The sequence below is a fragment of the Hypanus sabinus genome (genome assembly GCF_030144855.1).
Source record: "Hypanus sabinus isolate sHypSab1 chromosome X1 unlocalized genomic scaffold, sHypSab1.hap1 SUPER_X1_unloc_17, whole genome shotgun sequence".
NCBI classification, from domain to species: Eukaryota; Metazoa; Chordata; class Chondrichthyes; order Myliobatiformes; family Dasyatidae; genus Hypanus; species Hypanus sabinus.
The window spans coordinates 25,001-50,000 of NW_026778965.1; the positions used below are offsets into that span (position 1 = coordinate 25,001).

Genomic DNA, 25,000 nt, shown 5'->3' on the forward strand with positions numbered 1-25,000 from the left:
AGTCCTGACGGAGGATCTCAATCTGAAACGTCGACTGTACTTCGTCCTACAGATGTTGCCTGGCCTGCTGCGTTCCACCAGCATTTTGTGTGTGTGTGCCACAATACAGGCTGAGCCGAACGCACTCCCACCTGAGAAATTACCTGGGCTTACCCACAGCCCTCTATTTTTTCTAATTCCATGTACTTATCCAGGAGTCTCTTAAAAGACCCTGTCGTATCCACATCCACCGTCGCCGGCAGCCCATTCCACGCACTCACCACTCTCTGAGTAAAAAACTTACCCCTGACATCTCCTCTGTACCTACTCCCCAGCACCTTAAACCTGTGCCCTCTCGTGTTAGCCATTTCAGCCCTGGGGAAAAGCCTCTGACTATCCACACGATCAATGCCCCCCATCATCCTTACCCAGCCTCTCGTGATAATCAGGCAACGGCCTTCTTTCTCCCCCCCCCCCCCCCGACCTTCTTTATAGGGCCCCTGAGCCTCCTGACGAAGGGTCTCGACCCGAAACGTTGACTGCTCATTTCAACGGATGCTGCCCGACCTGCTGAGTTCATCCAGCTTGTCTGTACGTGTTAAAATCCTAGTAAACCTCCTCTTCCCCCTCTCCAAAGCCCCAACGTCCTTCCTCTGCTGGGGCGACCAGCGGCTGTGTCCTCACCGGAGTTCCACACAGTTTTAGAAAGACTCGGGGGGCCATGCCAGGAAGGAGAGCCTAGCAGGGTAACGAAGGGCGAAGGGAGGACCGACCCTGCGGGGAGAGGGGGGGGGAGGGGTGGTTACGGGGCGACACGGTGACAGCGCCTCACCTCCTCGAACAAGATCTCCCCGTCCCTGTTGAGGTCGAACTCCTCGTGAAGCTTCTCCGGGGCGTCTCCGTTCCAGACGAAGAGGTAACCGTCTGGAACGCCGGCCTTCAGCTCCAGCAGTTCGATGTCAAAGAGCAGCACTGCACTCCCAGGTACGTCTCCAGCTGCGGGGGGGGTTAGTACTCAAACACTCAGAGCATTTACCACACACTCCCATCCCATTGCTGACATTCAAACTGGTTGCACAGGAGTTTCGGGAGACCTGGTCTGTCACCAAAGACACTTGCAAATTTCTACAGCTGTACCGTGGAGAGCATTTTGACCGGCTGCATCACCGTTTGGTATGGGGGGTGGGGGGGAGGCAATGCACAGGATCAAAATCAGCTGCAGAGAGTTGTAAACTCAGTCAGCTCCATCACGGGCACCGGCCTCCCCCCCCCCCCCCCCCCCCCCAGCACCCAGGACATCTTCGAGGAGCAAATCCTCAAAAAGGCAGCATCCATCACTAAGGACCCCCCTCACCCAGGATGTGCCCTCTTCTCATTGCTACCATCAGGGAGGAGGTACAGGAGCCTGAAGACACACACTCAGCGATTCAGGAACAGCTTCTTCCCCTCTGCCATCAGGGAGGAGGTACAGGAGCCTGAAGACACACACTCAGCGATTCAGGAGCAGCTTCTTCCCCTCTGCCATCAGGGAGGGGGTACAGGAGCCTGAAGACACACACTCAGTGATTCAGGAACAGCTTCTTCCCCTCTGCCATCAGGGAAGAGGTACAGGAGCCTGAAGGCCCACACTCAACGATTCAGGAACAGCTTCTTCCCCTCTGCCATCAGGGAGGGGGTACAGGAGCCTGAAGACACACACTCAGTGATTCAGGAACAGCTTCTTCCCCTCTGCCATCAGGGAAGAGGTACAGGAGCCTGAAGGCCCACACTCAACGATTCAGGAACAGCTTCTTCCCCTCTGCCATCAGGGAAGAGGTACAGGAGCCTGAAGAAACACACACTCAACGATTCAGGAACAGCTCCTTCCCCTCTGCCATCAGGGAGGAGGTACAGGAGCCTGAAGACACACACTCGACGATTCAGGAACAGCTTCTTCCCCTCTGCCATCAGGGAGGAGGTACAGGAGCCTGAAGACACACACTCAACGATTCAGGAACAGCTTCTTCCCCTCCGCCATCAGGGAGGAGGTACAGGAGCCTGAAGACACACACTCAACGATTCAGGAACAGCTTCTTCCCCTCTGCCATCGGGGAGGAGGTACAGGAGCCTGAAGACACACACTCAACGATTCAGGAACAGCTTCTTCCCCTCTGCCATCAGGGAGGAGGTACAGGAGCCTGAAGACAGATGTGTGCAGAGGATGTTTCCTATAGTGGGGGAGTATAGGACCAGAGGACACAGATAGAGTGGATGTGGAGAGGATGTTTCCTATAGTGGGGGGAGTCTAGGACAAGAGGACACAGATAGAGCGGATGCGGAGAGGATGTTTCCGATAGTGGGGGAGCCTAGGACCAGAGGACACAGATAGAGCAGATGTGGAGAGGATGTTTCCTATAGTGGGGGAGTCTAGGACCAGAGGACACAGATAGAGTGGATGTGGAGAGGATGTTTCCTATAGTGGGGGAGTATAGGACCAGAGGACACAGATAGAGTGGATGTGGAGAGGATGTTTCCTATAGTGGGGGGAGTCTAGGACAAGAGGACACAGATAGAGCGGATGCGGAGAGGATGTTTCCGATAGTGGGGGAGCCTAGGACCAGAGGACACAGATAGAGCAGATGTGGAGAGGATGTTTCCTATAGTGGGGGAGTCTAGGACCAGAGGACACAGATAGAGTGGATGTGGAGAGGATGTTTCCTGTAGTGGGGGAGTCTAGGACCAGAGGTCTCAGATAGAGTGGATGTGGAGAGGATGTTTCCTATAGTGGGGGAGTCTAGGACCAGAGGACACAGATAGAGTGGATGTGGAGAGGATGTTTCCTATAGTGGGGGAGTTTCGGACCACAGATAGAGTGGATGTGGAGAGGATGTTTCCTATAGTGGGGGAGTCTAGGACCAGAGGACACAGATAGAGTGGATGTGGAGAGGATGTTTCTTATAGTGGGGGAGTCTAGGACCAGAGGACACAGATAGAGTGGATGTGGAGAGGATGTTTCCTATAGTGGGGGAGTCTAGGACCAGAGGACACAGATAGAGTGGATGTGGAGAGGATGTTTCCTATAGTGGGGGAGTTTCGGACCACAGATAGAGTGGATGTGGAGAGGATGTTTCCTATAGTGGGGGAGTCTAGGACCAGAGGACACAGGTAGAGTGGATGTGGAGAGGATGTTACCTATAGTGGGGGAGTTTCGGACCAGAGGACACAGATAGAGTGGATATGGAGAGGATGTTTCTTGTAGTGGGGATGTCGAGGGCCATTTAGAAGGGAGACGAGGAGGAATTCCTTCAGCCAGAGGGTGGTGAATCTGTGGAATTCGTTGCTGTGGAGGCCGAGTCATCGGGTGTATTTAAGGTGGAGGTTGACAGGTTCTTGATTAGTCAGGGTGTCAAAGGTCACACGGAGAAGGCCGGAGGGTGGGGTTGAGAGGGATAGTAAATCAGCCACGGTGTAATGGCAGAGCAGACTCGATGGCCGAATGGCCAGATTCTGCTCCTATGTCTTACAGGTTTACGATTCTAGAGGCTCAGTAGTGTTGTGGTTAGCGCAGTGCCGTGCAATACAGGCGACGGGGGTTCATTCCCCACCGGTGTCTGTAGATTCTCCCCGTGGCTCTGTCACTTTCCTCCGGGGGCTCCCGTTTTTCGTAAATTGTCCCGTGATTCGGCGGGGATTATATTGGGGGGAACTGCAGGCCTGTTCTGCACTCTCTCTCTCGATAAATAAAATAGAGAGTCCTGATATTTTCCCTCTTCTGCTATTGCAGGTATTACGTGTGTTACCTGCACCTTGTGCCGTTCGTGACTGTCGGCCCTGTACTTTGCACCCTGCGCAGGGCTGAACGGCAACCGGACGTGGACCTCTCGGGTAGCCCAGGTAGAGAGGAGTCAGCGTGCCCAAACCCTGGGGTATCTGTCCAGGAGTTAAACCACTCACTGGCGGTCAACGCACAGGGTCGACAAGCGTGAAACTATGGCTACGCCACAGAGAGGGTCCAGGCAGTCTGGACATATTGCTGACATTGTTCGTTCGTGGTGTCGAATGACATCATCATGTCCTTTGTGGTATGACATCATGTGCTGTGTCACATGACATCATCATGTCCTCAGTTGTATGACAATCATCATTATGTGCCATGTCATTAGACGAGAATGATCACCGTCTTTCTGTGACCACGATGGTGGAGGGGGCAGCTCACCCGCGACTCCAAACAACCGTCGCGCGCCACACGCCCGTTACACGCCCTTCGAAAGGGCGGGGAGCTGGCGGGACCCCGTACCCCGGTGAGGTAGGGACATGCCTGTCCCACCCCGCGCGCGGTCAGCTCGGGCGGAGACGAGATCCACGGCGGGCAGGAAGGCGGCCCTGCAACACTCCGTGAAGGCACCGATGACGTCCCAGTCGCGCGTCACAACCGAGGCCGTCTCCGGCTGTGGCGCCAGCTCTCTGGACACGGACTCCCCAGGTCAGGGGCAACCGATGCCACAGGTTTCCCGCTTCTTAAAAAAAAACAGGGAAGCTCCCGGAGAGGTCTCGGTGGGCCGCCGGTCACAGCGCGAGCCGAGAGTGTACCGGAAAACACGCACACACGCACGAGACCAAGAAGCCCGCGTCCTCACCTCCTGACTCGCCGTGCCCGAGGTGTGGCGGGATCGTCAAAATTCGCCTCTCTCCGATGCACATTTCCAGAAGCCCTTGGTTCAAGCGGCAATCATCTTGCTGGAGCCCAGGGTCAGAGTCTGTGGCGTATCGTAGTCACGGCTACAGGGTAGAAACAAAGTGAGGTTGGCGGGGGGAAGGGCCATTGAAGAATGTGAGGACTTAACACAGTTCCTTGGTCAGTAAGACCATCAGACAGGGGCTCCCACACCGGGGTCCACGGACCTCTCGGTTAAGGGCACAAAAGGAGATAGGGAAGCAAAATTAGGCCATTCGACCCATCTCCATCATCCCATCTGATTTATTATCCTCTCAAACCCATCCTCGTAATTTTTGGACCCCTGACTAACCTACCGACTATCAAATTTCGCTTTAAATACGCCCAATGAATCGGCCTCCACTGCTGTCTGTAGCAATGAATTCCACAGACTCACCACCCTCTGGCTAAGAAATTCCTTCACATCTCTGTTCTAAATGGACGTCCTTCTATTCTGAGGCTGTGTCCTCTGGTCCTAGACTCCCCCACTATAGGAAACATCCTCTCTAGATCCACTCTATCTGTGTCCTCTGGTTCCTAGACTCCCCCCACTATAGGAAACAACCTCTCCACATTCACTCTATCTGTGTCCTCTGGTCCTAGACTCCCCCGCTATAGGAAACATCCTCTCCACATCCACTCTATCTGTGTCCTCTGGTCCTAGACTCCCCCCACTATAGGAAAACAACCTCTCCACATTCACTCTATCTGTGTCCTCTGGTCCTAGACTCCCCCGCTATACGAAACATCCTCTCCACATCCACTCTATCTGTGCCCTCTGGTCCTAGACTCCCCCACTATAGGAAACATCCTCTCCACATCCACTCTATCTGTGTCCTCTGGTCCTAGACTCCCCCACTATAGGAAACATCCTCTCCACATCCACTCTATCTGTGTCCTCTGTCCTAGACTCCCCCACTATAGGAAACATACTCCCCCCCACTATAGGAAACATCCTCTCCACATCCACTCTATCTGTGTCCTCTGGTCCTAGACTCCCGCACTCTAGGAAACATCCGCTCCACATCCACTCTATCTGTGCCCTCTGGTCCTAGACTCCCCCACTATAGGAAACAACCTCTCCACATTCACTCTATCTGTGTCCTCTGGTCCTAGACTCCCCCGCTATAGGAAGCATCCTCTCCACATCCACTCTATCTGTGTCCTCTGGTCCTAGACTCCCCCCACTATAGGAAACAACCTCTCCACATTCACTCTATCTGTGTCCTCTGGTCCTAGACTCCCCCGCTATAGGAAACATCCTCTCCACATCCACTCTATCTGTGTCCTCTGGTCCTAGACTCCCCCACTATAGGAAACATCCTCTCCACATCCACTCTATCTGTGTCCTCTGGTCCTAGACTCCCCCCACTATAGGAAACATCCTCTCCACATCCACTCTATCTGTGTCCTCTGGTCCTAGACTCCCGCACTCTAGGAAACATCCGCTCCACATCCACTCTATCTGTGCCCTCTGGTCCTAGACTCCCCCACTATAGGAAACATCCTCTCCACATCCACTCTATCTGTGTCCTCTGGTCCTAGACTCCCCCACTATAGGAAACATCCTCTCCACATCCACTCTATCTGTGTCCTCTGGTCCTAGACTCCCGCACTCTAGGAAACATCCGCTCCACATCCACTCTATCTGTGCCCTCTGGTCCTAGACTCCCCCACTATAGGAAACATCCGCTCCACATCCACTCTATCTGTGCCCTCTGGTCTAGACTCCCCCACTATAGGAAACATCCGCTCCACATCCACTCTATCTGTGCCCTCTGGTCCTAGACTCCCCCACTGTAGGAAACATCCTCTCCACATTCCACTCTATCTGTGTCCTCTGGTCCTAGACTCCCCCCACTATAGGAAACATCCCTCTCCAAATCCACTCTACCTGTGTCCTCTGGTCCTAGACTCCCCCACTGTAGGAAACATCCGCTCCACATCCACTCTATCTGTGCCCTCTGGTCCTAGACTCCCCACAATAGGAAACATCCTGTCCCACATCCACTCTATCTGTGTCCTCTGGTCCTAGACTCCCCCCACTATAGGAAACATTCTCTCCACATCCCACTCTATCTGTGTCCCTGTGGTCCTAGACTCCCCCACTATAGGAAACATCCTGTCCACATCCACTCTATCTGTGTCCTCTGGTCCTAGACTCCCCCACTATAGGAAACATTCTCTCCACATCCACTCTATCTGTGTCCTCTGGTCCTAGACTCCCCCACTATAGGAAACATTCTCTCCACATCCACTCTATCTGTGTCCTCTGGTCCAGACTCCCCCACTACAGGAAACATCCTCTCCACATCCACTCTATCTGTGCCCTCTGGTCCTAGACTCCCCCACTATAGGAAACATCCTCTCCACATCCTCATTCTTCTAAACTCCGGTGAGGTCGGGCCCCAAGCTATCAAACGCTCCTCATACATTAACTCTTTCATTCCTGGGACCATTTTCATGAACCTCGGCCGGACCCTCTCCAATGCCAGTGGATGAGGACCCCAAAACTGCCCACAATACACTACGCGTGTCTCACCGACACCTCATAAAGCCTCAGTACTAAATCCCAGCTTTGATATTCTAGTTCTCTGGAAATGAATATGAACATCTCATTTGCCTTCCTCACCACTGACTCGTTCTGGCAGCTGTCAGATCCAAGTAACCCTGACCAAAAGGCAATTCGGCCCATCCAGCCTGCTCCGCCATTTAATCATGGGCCGATCCAATTCCTCCAATCATCCCCATTCCCCTGCCTTCACCCCATTACCCCTTTCATGCCCTGGCTAAACAAGAACCTATCTATCTCTGCCTTACAGGCACCCAGTGACTTGGCCTCCATGGCCACTCGTGACAACAAATTCCACAGATTTACCACCCTCTGACGAGAGTAATTTCTCCACATCTCTGTTCTAAATGGACGTCCTTCAATCCTGAAGTCGTGCCCTCTTGTCCGAGACTCCCCTACCATGGGAAATAACTTTGCCATATCTAATCTGTTCAGGCCTTTTAACATACGGAATGTTTCTATGAGATCCCTCTCCGCCCCCCCCCCCCCCCCATTCTCCTGAACTCCAAGGAATACAGACCAAAAGCTGCCAGACACTACTACCCTTTCGTTCCCAGAATCATTCTTGTGAATCTTCTCTGAACCCTCTCCCATGTCAGTATATCCTTTCTAAAATAAGGAGCCCAAAACTACGCACAATACTCCGTGTGGTCTCACACGTGCCTTATAGAGCCTCAACGTCACATCCCTGCTCTTATATTCTGTATCTCTAGAAATGAATGCCAACATTGCATTCAACTTCTTCGCCACCGACTCAACCCGAAGGTTAACCTTTAGGGTGTCCTGCACAAGGTCTCCCAAGTCCCTTGGCATCTCTGCATTTTGAATTCTCTCCCCCATCTAAATAATAGTCTGCCCGTTTATTTCTTCCACCAAAGTGCATGACCATACACTTTCCAACATTGTATTTCAATTGCCACTTCTTTGCACATTCCCCTAAACTACCTAAGAGGGGTGATTGATAAATTCGTGGCCTATGGCAGAAGGAGTCAATTTTAGAAAAGCTCACACATTTATTTTTTCAACATCGTCCCTGCCTACATTTACACACTTAGCCCAGCGGTCGTGGAGCGTACGGATCTTGGACCTCCAGAAAGTGCCCACAGCAGGGGTGATTGATGTTCGAGGCCTAAGGTAGAAGGAGATGAGTTACACAGCTCTCGTTACATGCAGTTCAACTCTTTGAGTGATTATGCAGAAAGTTTGAAGTTAATAACTCGTCTCCTTCTAGCTTAGGACTTATCAATAAGTTATTAACCAAACTTTCTGCAGAACCACTCAAAGAGTTGAACTGCAGGTGCATGCAATGAGCTGTGCAAGGAGCACAGAGACCTTCTCCCAGGGTGGAAACGGCGAATACGAGGGGGGCATAGTTTTAAGGTGATCGGAGGAGAGTAAAGGGCGGATGTTGGAAGCAGGCTTTTTATTTGGCAGGTGTGTGGAACAGTGCTGGAGGGAGATACGTCAGGGACACTGATGAGGGAAAAAATGGATTCCAAATTCAGGAACATTTAAAGTCATTTCCTGCAGGCAACTGTAAAGGAGAACAAAATAGTTGTTACTCCGGATAAGTTGGAACACCAAAAAAAAAACCCACAATAATAATGTCTTAAAAACAATGAACACATAAGATAGCGTATACCCACAGATGGATCGTGTGTCCGTAAAGTGACGCAGGGCACAGGAGTGTCTGTACACAAGGTGACTCTGACAGGAAATGAGAAAGTAGTGGTGATTGGGTGTGTGGAGAGGTGGGTCAGTGGTGATTGGGGTGTGGAGGGGTGGGTCTGTGTGTGATCGGGGGTGTGGAGGGGTGGGTCAGTGGGGTGATTGGGGGTGTGGAGGGGTGGGTCAGTGGGTGATTGGGGGTGTGGAGGGGTGGGTCTGTGTGTGATCGGGGGTGTGGAGGGGGTGGGTCTGTGGGCGATTGGGGTTGTGGAGGGGTGGGTCTGTGGGCGATTGGGAGTGTGGAGAGGTGGGTCAATGGGTGATTGGGGGTGTGGAGGGGCAGGTCAGTGGGTGATTGGGGGTGTGGAGGGGCGGGTCAGTGGGTGATTGGGGGTGTGGAGGCGTGGGTCAGTGAGTGATTGGGGTGTGGAGGGGTGGGTCAGTGGGTGGTTGGGGGTGTGGAGTGGTGGGTCAGTGGGTGATTGGGGGTGTGGAGGGGTGGGTCAGTGGCTGATTGGGGGTGTGGAGGGGCGGGTCAGTGGGTGATTGGGGGTGTGGAGGGGCGGGTCAGTGGGTGATTGGGTGTGCGGAGGGGTGGGTCAGTGGGTGATTGGGTGTGTGGAGGGGTGGGTCAGTGGGTGATTAGGTGTGTGGAGGGGCGGGTCAGTGGGTGATTGGGGGTGTGGAGGGGCGGGTCAGTGGGTGATTAGGTGTGTGGAGGGGCGGGTCAGTGGGTGATTGGGGGTGTGGAGGGGTGGGTCAGTAGGTGATTGGGGGTGTGGAGAGGTGGGTCAGTGGGTGATGGGGGGGTGTGGAGGGGGCGGGTCAGTGGGTGATTGGGGGTGTGGAGGGGTGGGTCAGTGGGTGATTGGGGGTGTGGAGGGGGTGGGTCAGTGGGTGATTGGGGTGTGGAGGGGTGGGTCAGTGGGTGGTTGGGGGTGTGGAGGGGTGGGTCAGTGGGTGGTTGGGGGTGTGGAGGGGTGGGTCAGTGGGTGATTGGGGGTGTAGAGGGGTGGGTCAGTGGGTGATTGGGGGTGAGGAGGGGTGGGTCAGTGGGTGGTTGGGGGTGTGGAGGGGGGGTCAGTGGGTGATTGCGGGTGTGGAGTGGTGGGTCAGTTGGTGATTGGGGGTGTGGAGGGGTGGGTCAGTGGGTGATCGGGGGTGTGGAGGAGTGGGTCAGTGGGTGATCGGGGGTGTGGAGGGGTGGGTCAGTGGGTGGTTGGGTGTGTGGAGGGGTGGGTCAGTGGGTGATTGGGTGCGTAGAGGGGGTGGGTCAATGGGTGATTGGGTGTGTGGAGGGGTGGGTCAGTGGGTGGTTGGGGTTGTGGAGGGGTAGGTCAGTGGGTGTTTGGGGGTGTGGAGGGGTGGGTCAGTGGGTGGTTGGGGGTGTGGAGGGGTGGGTCAGTGGGTGTTTGGGGATGTAGAGGGGTGGGTCAGTGGGTGGTTGGGGGTGTGTAGAGGTGGGTCAGTTGGTGATTGGGGGTGTGGAGGGGGGGTCAGTGGGTGATTGCGGGTGTGGAGTGGTGGGTCAGTGGGTGATTGGGGGTGTGGAGGGGTGGGTCAGTGGGTGATTGGGGGTGTGGAGTGGTGGGTCAGTGGGGTGATTGGGGGTGTGGAGTGGTGGGTCAGTGGGTGATTGGGGGGTGTGGTGGGTCAGTGGGTGATTGGGGGGTGTGGAGGAGTGGGTCAGTGGGTGATTGGGGGTGAGGAGGGGTGGGTCTGGGTGATTGGGGGGTGTGGAGGAGTGGGTCAGTGGGTGATTGGGGGTATGGAGGGGTGGATCAGTGGGTGGTTGGGGGTGTGGGAGGGTGGGTCTGGGTGATTGGGGGTGTGGAGGGGTGGGTCAGTGGGTGGTTGGGGGTGTGGAGGGGTGGATCAGTGGGAGATTGGGGGTGTGGAGGGGCGGGTCAGTGGGTGATTGGGGGTGTGGAGGGGTGGGTCAGTGGGTGATTGGGGGTGTGGAGTGGTGGGTCAGTGGGTGATTGGGGTTGTGGAGGGGTGGGTCAGTGGTTGATGGGGGTGTGGAGTGGTGGGTCAGTGGGTGATTGGGGTTGTGGAGGGGTGGGTCAGTGGGTGATTGTGGGTGTGGAGGGGTGGGTCAGTAGGTGATTGGGGATGTGGAGGGGTGGGTCAGTGGGTGATTGGGGGTGTGGAGTGGTGGGTCAGTGGGTGATTGGGGTTGTGGAGGGGTGGGTCAGTGGGTGATTGGGGGTGTGGAGGAGTGGGTCAGTGGGTGGAGGTGTTGATCAGCCTCAGTGCTCGGGGGAAAGTCACTGTTTTTGAGTCTGGTGGTTCTTGGTGTGGATGTTACGCAGCCTCCTCCCCGACGGGAGTGGAACAGACAGTCCGTGAGCAGGGTGGGAGGGCTGCGTGTGACGGAAGTGGGTCGGTTGATCATGGGGCAGGATAAATGTCCGGCACAACATGGTGGGCCGAAGGGCCCGTACTGTGCCAGTGTGGCGCTCTGCCGGGGGGGAGCGTGAAAACTCCGCGCGGGCAGCACCCAGTTGAAACGGTTAAAGTATCCTTGAGAGCGCGGTAAGCAGAACCGCGACGTACGAGGTGTAGAGCTGCGTGCCGTCCATGAGCGAGGCGTTGTAGTGGTACTTCACGAAGTCGGTCAGCTGCGACGTCTTGTTGCAGTCCTCGGGCTTGAAGTAGGACTGGATCCCCACCGTGTCCTTCGGGTTGTGGAAGTCGACCACGTGCACGTCGAAGACCAGCACGGCGGAGGCCGGGATCTTGTCGTCTGCGGGTGGAAGGAAGACCGCGGTCAGGCCCAAACTCGCGTCGCCCGGAGCTTGAAGCTGCGACGCTGGTAACGGCAGCTCTGGATTTAAATCGTGCCTGCCTTACCCCCCACATCCAACCCCCCATCGCATTTTACAACTAACCCACCGATTTAACCCCAGCCTAATCTTTAGTTACGAGGACCAATTAACCTTCCAACCGGTCCGCCTTTGCAACTTTGTCCAACTCTGCGGGCTGAATCATCTGCAGCTCAGCATCAGTGAGACAGAGCAGACAGAGATGGACTTGGGAAGACTAGGCCTGCACTGCTCTGTTACTACCGATGGTGAGGACGTGGATGTGGGGAGGACCTACAAGTACCTGGAGGGGGCACCTGGATGACAGACTTGAGCGGAGGCCGTGTACAAGAAGGGCCAGAGTCGCCTCGACTTCCTGAGGAGACTGAGGCCCTTTGGAGGGTGCAGGCCTCTCCCTCACACGTTCTACCGGTCTCTTGTCTCCAGGACAATCTCCTGTGTGGTGATGAGCTGGGGCAATGGCATCAACGTGGGTGACGCCAACAGGCTCAATAAACTGATTAGAAAGGCCGGCTCTGTTACAGGAGTCAAACTGGACACACTGGGGGCCGTGGTAGAACAAAGGACCCTGCGGAAAACCCTGGCAATTCTGGACAATGTTTCTCACCCTCTGCGTGCCACCTTTGGCTGAACGGAGGAGCACTTTCAGTAAAGACAACTGCGCTATATGAAGTCATTCTTACCCTCGGACGTTAGGCTCTGTAACGAGTCAAGCTATAGCCGGGGAAGTGATGACCCCATCCTGTCAGATTGTTTGGGGTAACTTACATTTTTTTTTATTTTTTCCAACTTCTTTTCTAATATCTGTGCACTTATGGTGCAACTGTGACACTGTGATTTCCTTTGGGATCAATAAAGTATCGGTCAGAGTGTCCAGGGAAGGGCGGGGGCTCGTCCGTGTCCATTCCAGGGGCAGCTCACTCACCCTCGGACCCCCTGCCGGACCCTCAGCTCTCACCGGCTGCTCCTAGTTGCTGTTTGCCCAAACCCCGGCGAGATAGGGACACGCCTGCTCCAGTGTGAAGTCAGCTCGGGCGGACGGTCAGATCCGGCGGCTCTGCAACGCTCCGCGGGGAGCGAAGGGCGTGGCAGTGCACGGAAGGCATCGCGGTCACCCACCGCAACCAGAAAAGACCCCCCGGACTGTGAGGACCCTGAACTCCGAGGTTGAGAGAGTGGAACTGCCCCAGCGCCTCGCCTTTTCCACTTTGAAAACCTCTCCTGCACGGGGCAACCACGTGAGAAAGGAGGGTGGGGGTGCAAGGAGGGATGAGGGAGGTCCTTGTGAACTGGCTCCTGGGGCTGTCTCAAAAACAGCGGTCCGCAGGGTAGTGCAGGGGTCCTGCCCGGGCAGATACCCTAGCAAGGCTTCAAGGGTATTGTCAGTGCCTGGGTGACCGTTGAAAGGGAACACACGGTCTCCACGGGTGCCGTGGAGGTGTACAAGAACTATTAGGCGCTGTGGGGGATAGGCGCCATCTTTGATAGAGATGGAAGCATCCCAAGTTAAAGCAGTTCGTCTAGTAACTGTATTAGCCATCGCACATATAATTGGAAGTTGTAGAATGTATTGTATCTTGTCAAAGGGGAAAAGACAATGGGCGGGATAAATAAAAATCTGGGAGAGTTTCTTTTGTCAATTTTTCGATTTCTTTGACCTTTGCTCGACCAAACGCTGGAGGAGCTCGATGGAAATGAATAAACAGTTGACGTTTTGGGACGACACCCCTTCAGCAGGACTGTGACGGAAAGGGGGGGATGAGGCCAGAATGAGAAGGTGGGGGAGGGGGGGGTGGGTGTTGGTAGGGGAAGGAAGACAAGCTGGGAGCTGATAGCTCGGGTGTGGGGGAATGCAGTAAGAAGCTGGGAGGTGATTGGTGAAGCCAGTGGGGTGCGGGGAAGTGGGGGGGGGGGGATGCAGTAAGAAGCTGGGAGGTGATTGGTGAAGCCAGTGGGGTGTGGGGGAAGTGGGGAGGGATGCAGTAAGAAGCTGGGAGGTGATTGGTGAAGCCAGTGGGGTGTGGGGAAGTGGGTGGGGATGCAGTAAGAAGCTGGGAGGTGATTGGTGAAGCCAGTGGGGTGTGGAGGAAGTGGGGGGGGATGCAGTAAGAAGCTGGGAGGTGATTGGTGAAGCCAGTGGGGTGTGGGGGAAATGGGGGGAGGGGGTGGAGTAAGAAACTGGGAGGTGATTGGTGAAGCCAGTGGGGTGTGGGGAAGTGGGGGGGGATGCAGTAAGAAGCTGGGAGGTGATTGGTGAAGCCAGTGGGGTGTGGGGAAGTGGGGGGGGATGCAGTAAGAAGCTGGGAGGTGATTGGTGAAGCCAGTGGGGTGTGGGGGAAATGGGGGGAGGGGGGTGGAGTAAGAAACTGGGAGGTGATTGGTGAAGCCAGTGAGTGTGGGGGAAGTGGGGGGAGGGGGGTGGAGTAAGAAACTGGGAGGTGATTGGTGAAGCCAGTGGGGTGTGGGGAAGTGGGGGGGGGATGCAGTAAGAAGCTGGGAGGTGATTGGTGAAGCCAGTGGGGTGTGGTGGAAGTGGGGGGGGGGGTGGAGTAAGAAACTGGGAGGTGATTGGTGAAGCCAGTGGGGTGTGGGGAAGTGGGGGGAGGGGGGTGGAGTAAGAAACTGGGAGGTGATTGGTGAAGCCAGTGGGGGTGTGGGGAAGTGGGTGGGGGATGCAGTAAGAAGCTGGGAGGTAATTGGTGAAGCCAGTGGGGTGTGGGGGAAATGGGGGGATGGGGTGGAGTAAGAAACTGGGTGATTGGTGAAGCCAGTGGGGTGTGGGGGAAATGGGGGAAGGGGGGTGGAGTAAGAAACTGGGTGATTGGTGAAGCCAGTGGGGTGTGGGGAAGTGGGGGGGGATGCAGTAAGAAGCTGGGAGGTGATTGGTGAAGCCAGTGGGGTGTGGGGAAGTGGGGGGAGGGGGTGGAGTAAGAAACTGGGAGGTGATTGGTGAAGCCAGTGGGGTGTGGGGAAGTGGGGGGGGATGCAGTAAGAAGCTGGGAGGTGATTGGTGAAGCCAGTGGGGTGTGGGGGAAGTGGGGGGGGATGCAGTAAGAAGCTGGAGGTGATTGGTGAAGCCAGTGGGGTGTGGGGGAAGTGGGGGGAGGGGGGTGAAGAAACTGGGAGGTGTTTGGTGAAGCCAGTGGGGTGTGGGGGAAATGGGGGTAGGGGGTGGAGTAAGAAGCTGGGAGGTGATTGGTGAAGCCAGTGAGGTGGGGGGGAAGTGGGGGGAGGGGGGTGGAGTAAGAAACTGGGAGGTGATTGGTGAAGCCAGTGAGTGTGGGGAAAGTGGGGGGGGATGCAGTAAGAAGCTGGGAGGTGATTGGTGAAGCCAGTGGGGTGTGGGGGAAGTGGGGAGGGATGCAGTAAGAAGCTGGGAGGTGATTGGTGAAGCCAGTGAGGTGGGGGGGAAGTGGGGGGAGGGGGGTGGAGTAAGAAACTGGGAGGTGATTGGTGAAGCCAGTGAGTGTGGGGGAAGTGGGGGGGGGGATGCAGTAAGAAGCTGGGAGGTGATTGGTGAAGCCAGTGAGTGTGGGGGAAGTGGGGGGAGGGGGTGGAGTAAGAAACTGGGAGGTGATTGGTGAAGCCAGTGGGGTGTGGGGAAGTGGGGGGGGGGGATGCAGTAAGAAGCTGGGAGGTGATTGGTGAAGCCAGTGAGGTGTGGGGGAAGTGGGGAGGGATGCAGTAAGAAGCTGGGAGGTGATTGGTGAAGCCAGTGGGGTGTGGGGGAAGTGGGGAGGGATGCAGTAAGAAGCTGGGAGGTGATTGGTGAAGCCGTGGGGGTGTGGGGAAGTGGGGGGGGATGCAGTAAGAAGATGGGAGGTGATTGGTGAAGCCAGTGGGGTGTGGGGGAAATGGGGGGAGGGGTGGAGTAAGAAGCTGGGAGGTGATTGGTGAAGCCAGTGAGGTGGGGGGGGAAGTGGGGGGAGGGGGGTGGAGTAAGAAACTGGGAGGTGATTGGTGAAGCCAGTGGGGTGTGGGGGAAATGGGGGGAGGGGGGTGGAGTAAGAAACTGGGAGGTGATTGGTGAAGCCAGTGGGGTGTGGGGGAAGTGGGGAGGGATGCAGTAAGAAGCTGGGAGGTGATTTGTGTGTAAAGAGGGTTTCTTCTTTTTTGTTAACTAGCAGGAATGCTAATTTACTGATAACGAGAATGGTATTCCTTTGTAAACCAAATGGGGATTAATGTTCTTTCTTCTGAGTCTGTAAGCTTTTGTTGACGGGCTTTTGGGCAGATCGGCGCGAGGGGGTCGAGAGAGAGGACGCAATGCTCTAAGCTGGGCGAGGATCGGACCCCAAAGGGGGGGTCCGAGGCCGGGAGATTCTCCGAGGAGGGGGGGGGTGGGATGAAGCTAGATGTGCTTGGTTGACCACTCGGAGGGTCCTGAGCTGTTTGGAGAGTCCGAGGAGTTCGGGTGGTCCCGAGCTGCGAGTCGAGGAGTTCGGAGGGGATCGAATGGTGGCCAGAAGACTTCAGCAATTGAGCTCCAACGGTTGTGCACAAAGTGGTTTGGACTTTGATAAGTTTGGCGCCTTTTCTTTAATTTTCTCTTCATATATACTGTATTGTTATCAATCACTTAGTTATAGTAACCTTTATAAATTGTACTCATTTAATCGCATATGGTGTACTGTCTGTTTTTGGGCGAGGCGGGGACATCACACAGCATCCACACCAGCTGATTACCCAGTTTGGCGGGGCCGAAGGCTGCTCCCCCTAGACGAAATGAGCTGAGCGAGCCTGAGGCCACCCAGGGGGTTACATTGTGGGGTGCTCGTCCGGGGTTGATTTCTGTGGAAGCTGTGTGATCACCCTCTTTAAATTGTGTCTGCGGTGAAGAGTTGGTGTGCCTTTGTGGGTGTGCGATTGCTGGTTATCGCTGCGTGTGTGTTGGGTGGGGTGGTTGCTGTTGGCTGACAAAATGGTGGTGGGACCATGGGTTGTCCGTACTGTTTGGAGATTGAGGAGTGACAGGTTGGGATGTTTCAGCAGTGGTGAGCTCCGCCCAGTTATTGGAATAATGTCCAACCCTAAAGGGGCGGAAGCGTGGGCGGAGCAGACCCCTCAGTTATTGGGTGAGTGGCAGTGCTTGGCTGAGGAAAAGCGACAGGGACGGGTTGAAAGTTTGAGTAGGCGGGCTGGTGACTTTGTTAGAACTGTCAGGCGCAATTACCTCGAAGTGACCGCTGCCAGTTCTGGGAAAGTGTGGGAAAATGCGTGTGGTTCGACTGGAAGTCAAATGCCGCAGCTGGGGGGCTTATCATACCCGTGGCAGGAGATTGGTGGGAAGTTTTTAGGGTATCCCTTTTTGCCTAGGGGGGCAGATAAATTGCTTGTGGTGCCAAGGGGATCTGTCAAGGGGATCAGTTGTTCCGTTGATTCGTGAGGTGTCGGGAAACTTAGAGGAGGCCCAGTGGGGGAACGGCTTGGGGTCTCTGGGGGAGCACGTTCCCAGCAATGTACCAAGGAACTCCCGAAAGGAGCAGACCCTATTCCTGAAGGCTTAGAGGGGCCACGCGCACAGGTGTTGTTATGGATGGATGGAAGTCAAGTTAAAGCCATCCTCGGCACCGGGGCGCCGGTTAAGTTGCTGTACAGTTTGTTTTATAACCGTTATTGGAAGCATTTACCCTTGACGACATTGAGGACACTGGAGATTCGGGGTACCAGTGCCGGTGATTATCCAGACGACGGTTGTTGGTCAGTGAAAATGGAGTTCTTGGAGGCAAATGTGGAGGAGACTGAGGTTCATGAATCGTTAATGCTGATGTGTCCGGACCCTGTTGAGACGGGCAGCGTTTCTGTTCTAGAGAGAACCAATATCCTGCTGGTGCGCTTGGGGGCCTGCCCGGAGGAGGCGGGTGAGCGCTGTTTGGAGGCATTGTCGATGCACCCAGGGTTTCGAGCTGCTTGTGCGGACGTGTGTAGCAGCATTGGGCCGATACCGAATTCAAACAAGAGCCAGTGGTGGTACGGCCTGGGGGAAGTATCTGAGGGTGAGACCCTCTTAGTGGACGCTGCAAAATACCACGAGGGAGCGGAGTTGACTGCTGAAGACACCTCGGAGAGAGAGAGGTTGCGGCAACTGGCCCCTACAGCCGTGGAAGACGTAGGCAGCGTGTGTGTGGATTATATTGCGTTGAAGAGGCGCACTGTCAGTGACCAGAATATGGCCCTGAGGGCCAGCGAGGCGATGGCCTGTCTGAGTGGTGTGAAGTGGTTTAAGGTGCTGGATCTGAGGAGTGAATGTTGCCAGATCCCAATGAGTGGGGCCGACAAGGAGAAGACGGCCGTTATAAATTCCTTAGGAGTCTTCGGGTCCGAAAAGATGCCACAGGGTATATCTGGAGCCCTTGCAACCTTCCTGCGGGGCAGGTGGAAGACCATAGGGGATGTGGAGGCGTTTGGAGTTTTGGTGTATGTGGATGATCTCTTGGTGTTTGGATTTGCCTCAGGAGAATATGAAGTGAGGTCGTTGCAGGAGCAGCTGAGAACTACCGAGTTAAAGTGTTTTCGGGACACGTGCCAGGGCTGGCGAAGGTCGCAGCTCGTGAGTGACTGTCTCTACGGAATCAAGTTTGAAATGAAGACGGAGAGACTGGAGAAAGTGATCTGGAATCATTCGGAAGCCTTACAAGTTGGAGAGAATGAAGAAAGTTGTCTGACTGAGGGTAATAGCAAACTGAGAACCCGGAGAGGGGAGTTTGCGGAGGTGAAGAAATTACAGACGAATCTCAGAAGAGAGAAGCGGAAGCTTGAAGGGAACCTGAAGATGACCATCGACAGTTCAAATGAAGTGCAAAACCTGAAAGTTGATCTGGAAGAAGTCATGAGGAAGAAAAAGCTGGAGAGAAGTGCAGTGAATACTGAACAGGAGGCTAAAGAGACTGCGGGAGCAGTGCAGGCCACGTGTTTCCGTTTGGAGAAGATCAAACAGCAGCTACCGATCACAGGAATGAGGAAGAATACAGATTCGATGGATGATGTGCTGGATGTGTGGTCCATGCTGCCTTTTGCTGACTTTCCCTCGATTGAGGAAGAGACCTTTGGCCCTTCTCCCATTGAGTCAGGTGTAGCGGGGAGGGTTAGCTGTGTGCAGTGTGGGGCATGAGTGAGAGGTCGAGAGAGGAGTTGGTAGTGGGCCCAAGGTATCCCCAGTTGTGTCCGAGCCTGAAGGGTTTAGGTGAGGGGGTACGGAGGCCTCAGAAGGGTTAGGGAACTCCCAGATAGTTGGCCTAAGTAGCGCCTGAGGAACAGGGCGTGAGGGTAACTGTGTGGGGAGGAGATGTCACTGTTTGTGCTTGGGTTACTGTGCTGTCCTTACGACAGTTATTTAGTTTATAATATTTTCGCTTAGTAATTCATTCGATAGTATTTTCTAGTTAGAATTAGAAGTGTTTAAAGTATATTCATTGCATGTAAAATATATCGGCATGCGATGACGTCACATCCGGTTTCGCCGCGTCTTGTGGGAAAATACCGGTTTGAAATTAGCGCGAGGGTGGGGGCTCACCACGAGGCACACCTGAGCAGAAGTTGTTTTGCAGGCATGAGAAATCACAGTGAGAGCAACGCCGTAAGTTAATAGATAATCGATATATTGAACTAAGATGTTAATGCCGATCCTGTTAGAAGTAACGACGGTCGATAATGTTTATGCTTTCGTTAGTTAAAGAGTTGCGGATAGTTTGCATGGAAGTGTATTTAAAGTAGTCAATGGAGCAGGTAAACTCTCCCTGTATACTGCACCTTAGTGTAATGTGGTTATAGTCACCTTTGCAAGTATTTACAATTGAAATGTGATATTAAGGAACAAATACTGTATCAATCTTGTATTGTTTTATCAACAGTTTTCACCATATGTTAATGTGAAGAGTGAACAGTAAATGGTTAATCTTACTGCGATCTGGTTCGTATTGACTGTGGTTTATCTCGACGTTTAATTCGGCGTTTCGTCACACGCGAAGGAGAACGTTACAGTTACGGTGTGTTGGCAGGAAAGGTGGCGAGTTATTTAGTAGTCATGAGGACATGACTTTTATTTGGTGGAGGGAGAGTGTAAAGAGGGTTTCTTCTTTTTGTTAACTAGCAGGAATGCTAATTTACTGATAACGAGAATGGTATTCCTTTGTAAACCAAATGGGGATTAATGTTCTTTCTTCTGAGTCTGTAAGTTTTTGTTGACGGGCTTTTGGGCAGATCGGCGCGAGGGGGTCGAGAGAGAGGACGCAATGCTCTAAGCTGGGCGAGGATCGGACCCCAAAGGGGGGGTCCGAGGCCGGGAGATTCTCCGGGGGGGGGGGGATGAAGCTAGATGTGCTTGGTTGACCACTCGGAGGGTCCTGAGCGGTTTGGAGAGTCCGAGGAGTTCGGGTAGTCCCGAGCTGCGAGTCGAGGAGTTCGGAGGGGATCGAATGGTGGCCAGAAGACTTCAGTAATTGAGCTCCAACGGCTGTGCACGAAGTGGTTTGGACTTTGATAAGTTTGGCGCCTTTTCTTTAATTTTCTCTTCATATATACTGTATCGTTATTAATCACTTAGTTATAGTAACCTTTATAAATTGTACTCATTTAATCGCATATGGTGTACTGTCTGTTTTTGGGCGAGGCGGGGACATCACACAGCATCCACACCAGCTGATTACCCAGTTTGGCGGGGCCGAAGGCTGCTCCTCCTAGACGAAATGAGCTGAGCGAGCCTGAGGCGACCCGGGGGTTACATGTGGAAAAGGCAAAGGGCTAGAGAAGAAGGAATCTGATCGGAGAGTGGACCAAGAGAGAAAGGGAAGGTGACAGACGGGTACGGAGAAGAGTGAGGAAATGAAGAAGAGGGAAGGAGGAGTGGGGGGGGGTGAGATAAAAAATGACCAGAAGGTAACACATCCTGGAGAGAAAACAAGGTCCCTTCACTGAACAGAGAGCTGAGACTCTGCCTCGCACGTGGGGGCAGTGGGCCTAATGTACTCCGCAGGGGGGCTGGAGAGGGAACGCCGCAGTTTAAGCTCCCTGCTCCAGCCCCGAGAAAGCGGGCAGCCCGCAGAAGGATCGAAACAGGTTGGGAGGTGGCGGATGGCGCAGAGCGCGGTGCGCGGTGAAGCTACGTTGGCAGGAGGAGTGAAGGTGTGGACTGTGTCGTACGAACGGAGACTGAAATCGGGACTCAGGGCAGGGAGACCCGGTGCGGGACACCCCGAAGGTTAACCTGCGGTGGTCAGGAAGGCAAACGCCATGTTCAGCATTTCATTTCCAGAGGTCGTAACGCTGAGGGTTTGTAAGGCATCGGTCAGATCGCAGTTGGAGTATAGTGAGCAGTTTTCGGCCCCTACAGGGGCCTCTCCACATCCACTCTATCTAGCTCTTTCGGTATTTGATAGGATTCAATGAGATTCTGGTCTTAAGACTTCCCCCCATTTTTCTAATCTCCAGCAAGTACAGGCCCAAGGACATCATCATATCCTTTCACAGATAGAGTGGATGTGGAGAGGATGTTTCCTATAGTGGGAGAGTCTAGGACCAGAGGACACAGATAGAGCGGATGTGGAGCGGATGTTTCCTATAGTGGGAGAGTCTAGGACCAGAGGACACAGAGAGAGTGGATGTGGAGAGGATGTTTCCTATAGTGGGGGAGTCTAGGACCAGAGGACACAGATAGAGTGGATGTGGAGAGGATGTTTCCTATAGTGGGGGAGTCTAGGATCAGAGGACACAGATAGAGCGGATGTGGAGCGGATGTTTCCTATAGTGGGAGAGTCTAGGACCAGAGGACACAGAGAGAGTGGATGTGGAGAGGATGTTTCCTATAGTGGGGGAGTCTAGGACCAGAGGACACAGATAGAGTGGATGTGGAGAGGATGTTTCCTATAGTGGGGGAGTCTAGGACCAGAGGACACAGAGAGAGTGGATGTGGAGAGGATGTTTCCTGTAGTGGGGGAGTCTAGGACCAGAGGACACAGATAGAGTGGATGTGGAGAGGATGTTTCCTGTCGCGGGGGAGTCTAGGACCAGAGGACACAGATAGAGTGGATGTGGAGAGGATGTTTCCTACAGTGGGGGAGTCTAGGACCAGAGGACACAGATAGAGTGGATGTGGAGAGGATGTTTCCTATAGTGGGGTGTCTAGGACCAGAGGACACAGATAGAGTGGATGTAGAGAGGATATTTCCTATAGTGGGGGAGTCTAGGACCAGAGGACACAGATAGAGTGGATGTGGAGAGGATGTTTCCTATAGTGGGGGAGTCTAGGACCAGAGGACACAGATAGAGTGGATGTGGAGAGGATGTTTCCTACAGCAGGAGAGACTAGGACCAGAGGACACAGATAGAGTGGATGTGGAGAGGATGTTTCCTATAGTGGGGGAGTCTAGGACCAGAGGACACAGATAGAGAGGATGTGGAGAGGATGTTTCCTGTAGTGGGGGAGTCTAGGACCAGAGGACACAGATGGAGTGGATGTGGAGAGGATGTTTCCTATAGTGGGGGAGTCTAGGACCAGAGGACACAGATAGAGTGGATGTGGAGAGGATGTTTCCTATAGTGGGGGAGTCTAGGACCAGAGGACACAGATAGAGTGGATGTGGAGAGGATGTTTCCTATAGTGGGGGAGTCTAGGACCAGAGGACACAGATAGAGTGGATGTGGAGAGGATGTTTCCTATAGTGGGGGAGTCTAGGACCAGAGGACACAGATAGAGTGGATGTGGAGAGGATGTTTCCTATAGTGGGGGAGTCTAGGACCAGAGGACACAGATAGAGTGGATGTGGAGAGGATGTTTCCTATAGTGGGGGAGTCTAGGACCAGAGGACACAGATAGAGTGGATGTGGAGAGGATGTTTCCTATAGTGGGGGAGTCTAGGACCAGAGGACACAGATAGAGTGGATGTGGAGAGGATGTTTCCTATAGTGGGGGAGTCTAGGACCAGAGGACACAGATAGAGTGGATGTGGAGAGGATGTTTCCTATAGTGGGGGAGTCTAGGACCAGAGGACACAGATGGAGTGGATGTGGAGAGGATGTTTCCTATAGTGGGGGAGTCTAGGACCAGAGGACACAGATAGAGTGGATGTGGAGAGGATGTTTCCTATAGTGGGGGAGTCTAGGACCAGAGGACACAGATAGAGTGGATGTGGAGAGGATGTTTCCTATAGTGGGGGAGTCTAGGACCAGAGGACACAGATGGAGTGGATGTGGAGAGGATGTTTCCTATAGTGGGGGAGTCTAGGACCAGAGGACACAGATAGAGTGGATGTGGAGAGGATGTTTCCTATAGTGGGAGAGTCTAGGACCAGAGGACACAGATAGAGTGGATGTGGAGAGGATGTTTCCTATAGTGGGGGAGTCTAGGACCAGAGGACACAGGTAGAGTGGATGTGGAGAGGATGTTTCCTATGTGTCTCAACAACTCAGACTCTCGTTCGAAGTCGGAACTTCTCTGGATGGTGCATCTGTTAAAAGCTCACTCCCGTCCGTGAGTCTCGCCCGCAGAGAGTTAAGCTCCTTACCGACTCCGCTCTCTCCGTAGGCCAGGTGAGGTGGGATGACAATTCTCCGTCGCTCCCCCATGCACGTTCCAATCAGACCTTGGTCAACCCCTTCGATCACGTAGCCCATCCCGATATAGGTGTCGTAGGTCTGGTTCCGCCAGTGGCTGGGTTAGGGAACACAATTTGCGAGAGCGGTTGAACAGGCTGAGGCAGGAAACGGACCTGTCTGCCAGCGGCACCCGCCAAATCCGCGTAAGTCGGCGGGAGCCACGGGCTAAACCCTCCCACCTGGCACACGGGCCAACCTCAGCCGGGTAGGCGCAGAACATCCCGCGCGGCTCACCGGGGCACGCTCCCACCGCTGGCTAACTGTCGCTGGTTGACAGCGATCTCTCCCGTGTTTATAGAACGTCGACCCTCACGTTCACAGTGCAAGGCCACCCCACTGAACCAGGAGGTTGCACTGACCTTGAAATCTACTCCACGGTCACTCCAACCCTTCCCTCCCACACACCCCTCCATTTTACTGTCAGCCACCTGCCTATCTAGGTGTCGCTAATGTATCTACGTCGACCACTCTCTGTGAAAACCTGCCTCTGATATCATCCCCCCCACCCCAAACGCCTTAAAATTATGACCCCTTCATAGTAGCCGTGGGGAAGAGACTCTGGGTGTCCACACCGTCTAAGGCTCTAATCGTCTTGTAGACCTCCTTCGCTCCTTAAGATAAAAGCCCGAGCTCAGTCACCCTCTCCTCAAAAGGCAGACTGCTCTCTCTAATCCAGGCAGCGTCCTGGTGAATCTCCTCTGCACCCTCTCTGATCCAGGCAGCGTCCTGGAGAATCTCCTCTGCACCCTCTCTAATCTGGGCAGCGCCCTGGAGAATCTCCTTTGCACCCTCTCTAATCCAGGCAGCATCCTGGTGAATCTCCTCTGCACCCTCTCTAATCCAGGCAGCATCCTGGTGAATCTCCTCTGCACCCTCTCTAATCCAGGCAGCATCCTGGTGAATCTCCTCTGCACCCTCTCTAATCCAGGCAGCATCCTGGTGAATCTCCTCTGCACCCTCTCTAATCCAGGCAGCATCCTGGTGAATCTCCTCTGCACCCTCTCTAATCCAGGCAGCGTCCTGGAGAATCTCCTCTGCACCCTCTCTAATCCGGGCAGTGCCCTGGAGAATCTCCTTTGCACCCTCTCTAATCCAGGCAGCATCCTGGTGAATCTCCTCTGCACCCTCTCTAATCCAGGCAGCATCCTGGTGAATCTCCTCTGCACCCTCTCTAATCCAGGCAGCATCCTGGTGAATCTCCTCTGCACCCTCTCTAATCCAGGCAGCATCCTATACAATCTCCTCTGCACCCTCTCTAATCCAGGCAACATCCTGGTGAATCTCCTCTGCACCCTCTCTAATCCAGGCAACATCCTGGTCAATCTCCTCTGCACCCTCTCTAATCCAGGCAGCATCCTGGTGAATCTCCTCTGCACTCTCTCTAATCCAGGCAGCATCCTGGTGAATCTCCTCTGCACCCTCTCTAATCCAGGCAGCATCCTGGTGAATCTCCTCTGCACCCTCTCTAATCCAGGCAGCATCCTGGTTAATCTCCTCTGCACCCTCTCTAATCCAGGCAGCATCCTGGTTAATCTCCTCTGCACTCTCTCTAATCCAGGCAGCATCCTGGTGAATCTCCTCTGCACCCTCTCTAATCCAGGCAGCATCCTGGTGAATCTCCTCTGCACCCTCTCTAATCCAGGCAGCACCCTGGTGAATCTCCTCTGCACC

General features: G+C 54.2%; 1 protein-coding gene across 1 annotated transcript in view; it reads right to left on the reverse strand.

Annotated features, from left to right (window-relative positions):
• Positions 1-766: 766 nt before the first annotated feature.
• The window catches only part of LOC132385613 (peptidyl-prolyl cis-trans isomerase FKBP10-like), a 55,694-nt gene continuing 31,460 nt past the window's right edge, over positions 767-25,000 (reverse strand). The window contains 5 exon segments of the mRNA XM_059957786.1: positions 767-975; positions 4,596-4,682; positions 4,685-4,737; positions 11,472-11,661; positions 23,239-23,384. Of these exon segments, the coding sequence (XP_059813769.1) occupies positions 782-975; positions 4,596-4,682; positions 4,685-4,737; positions 11,472-11,661; positions 23,239-23,384 (670 nt within the window). The 3' untranslated portion in view covers positions 767-781.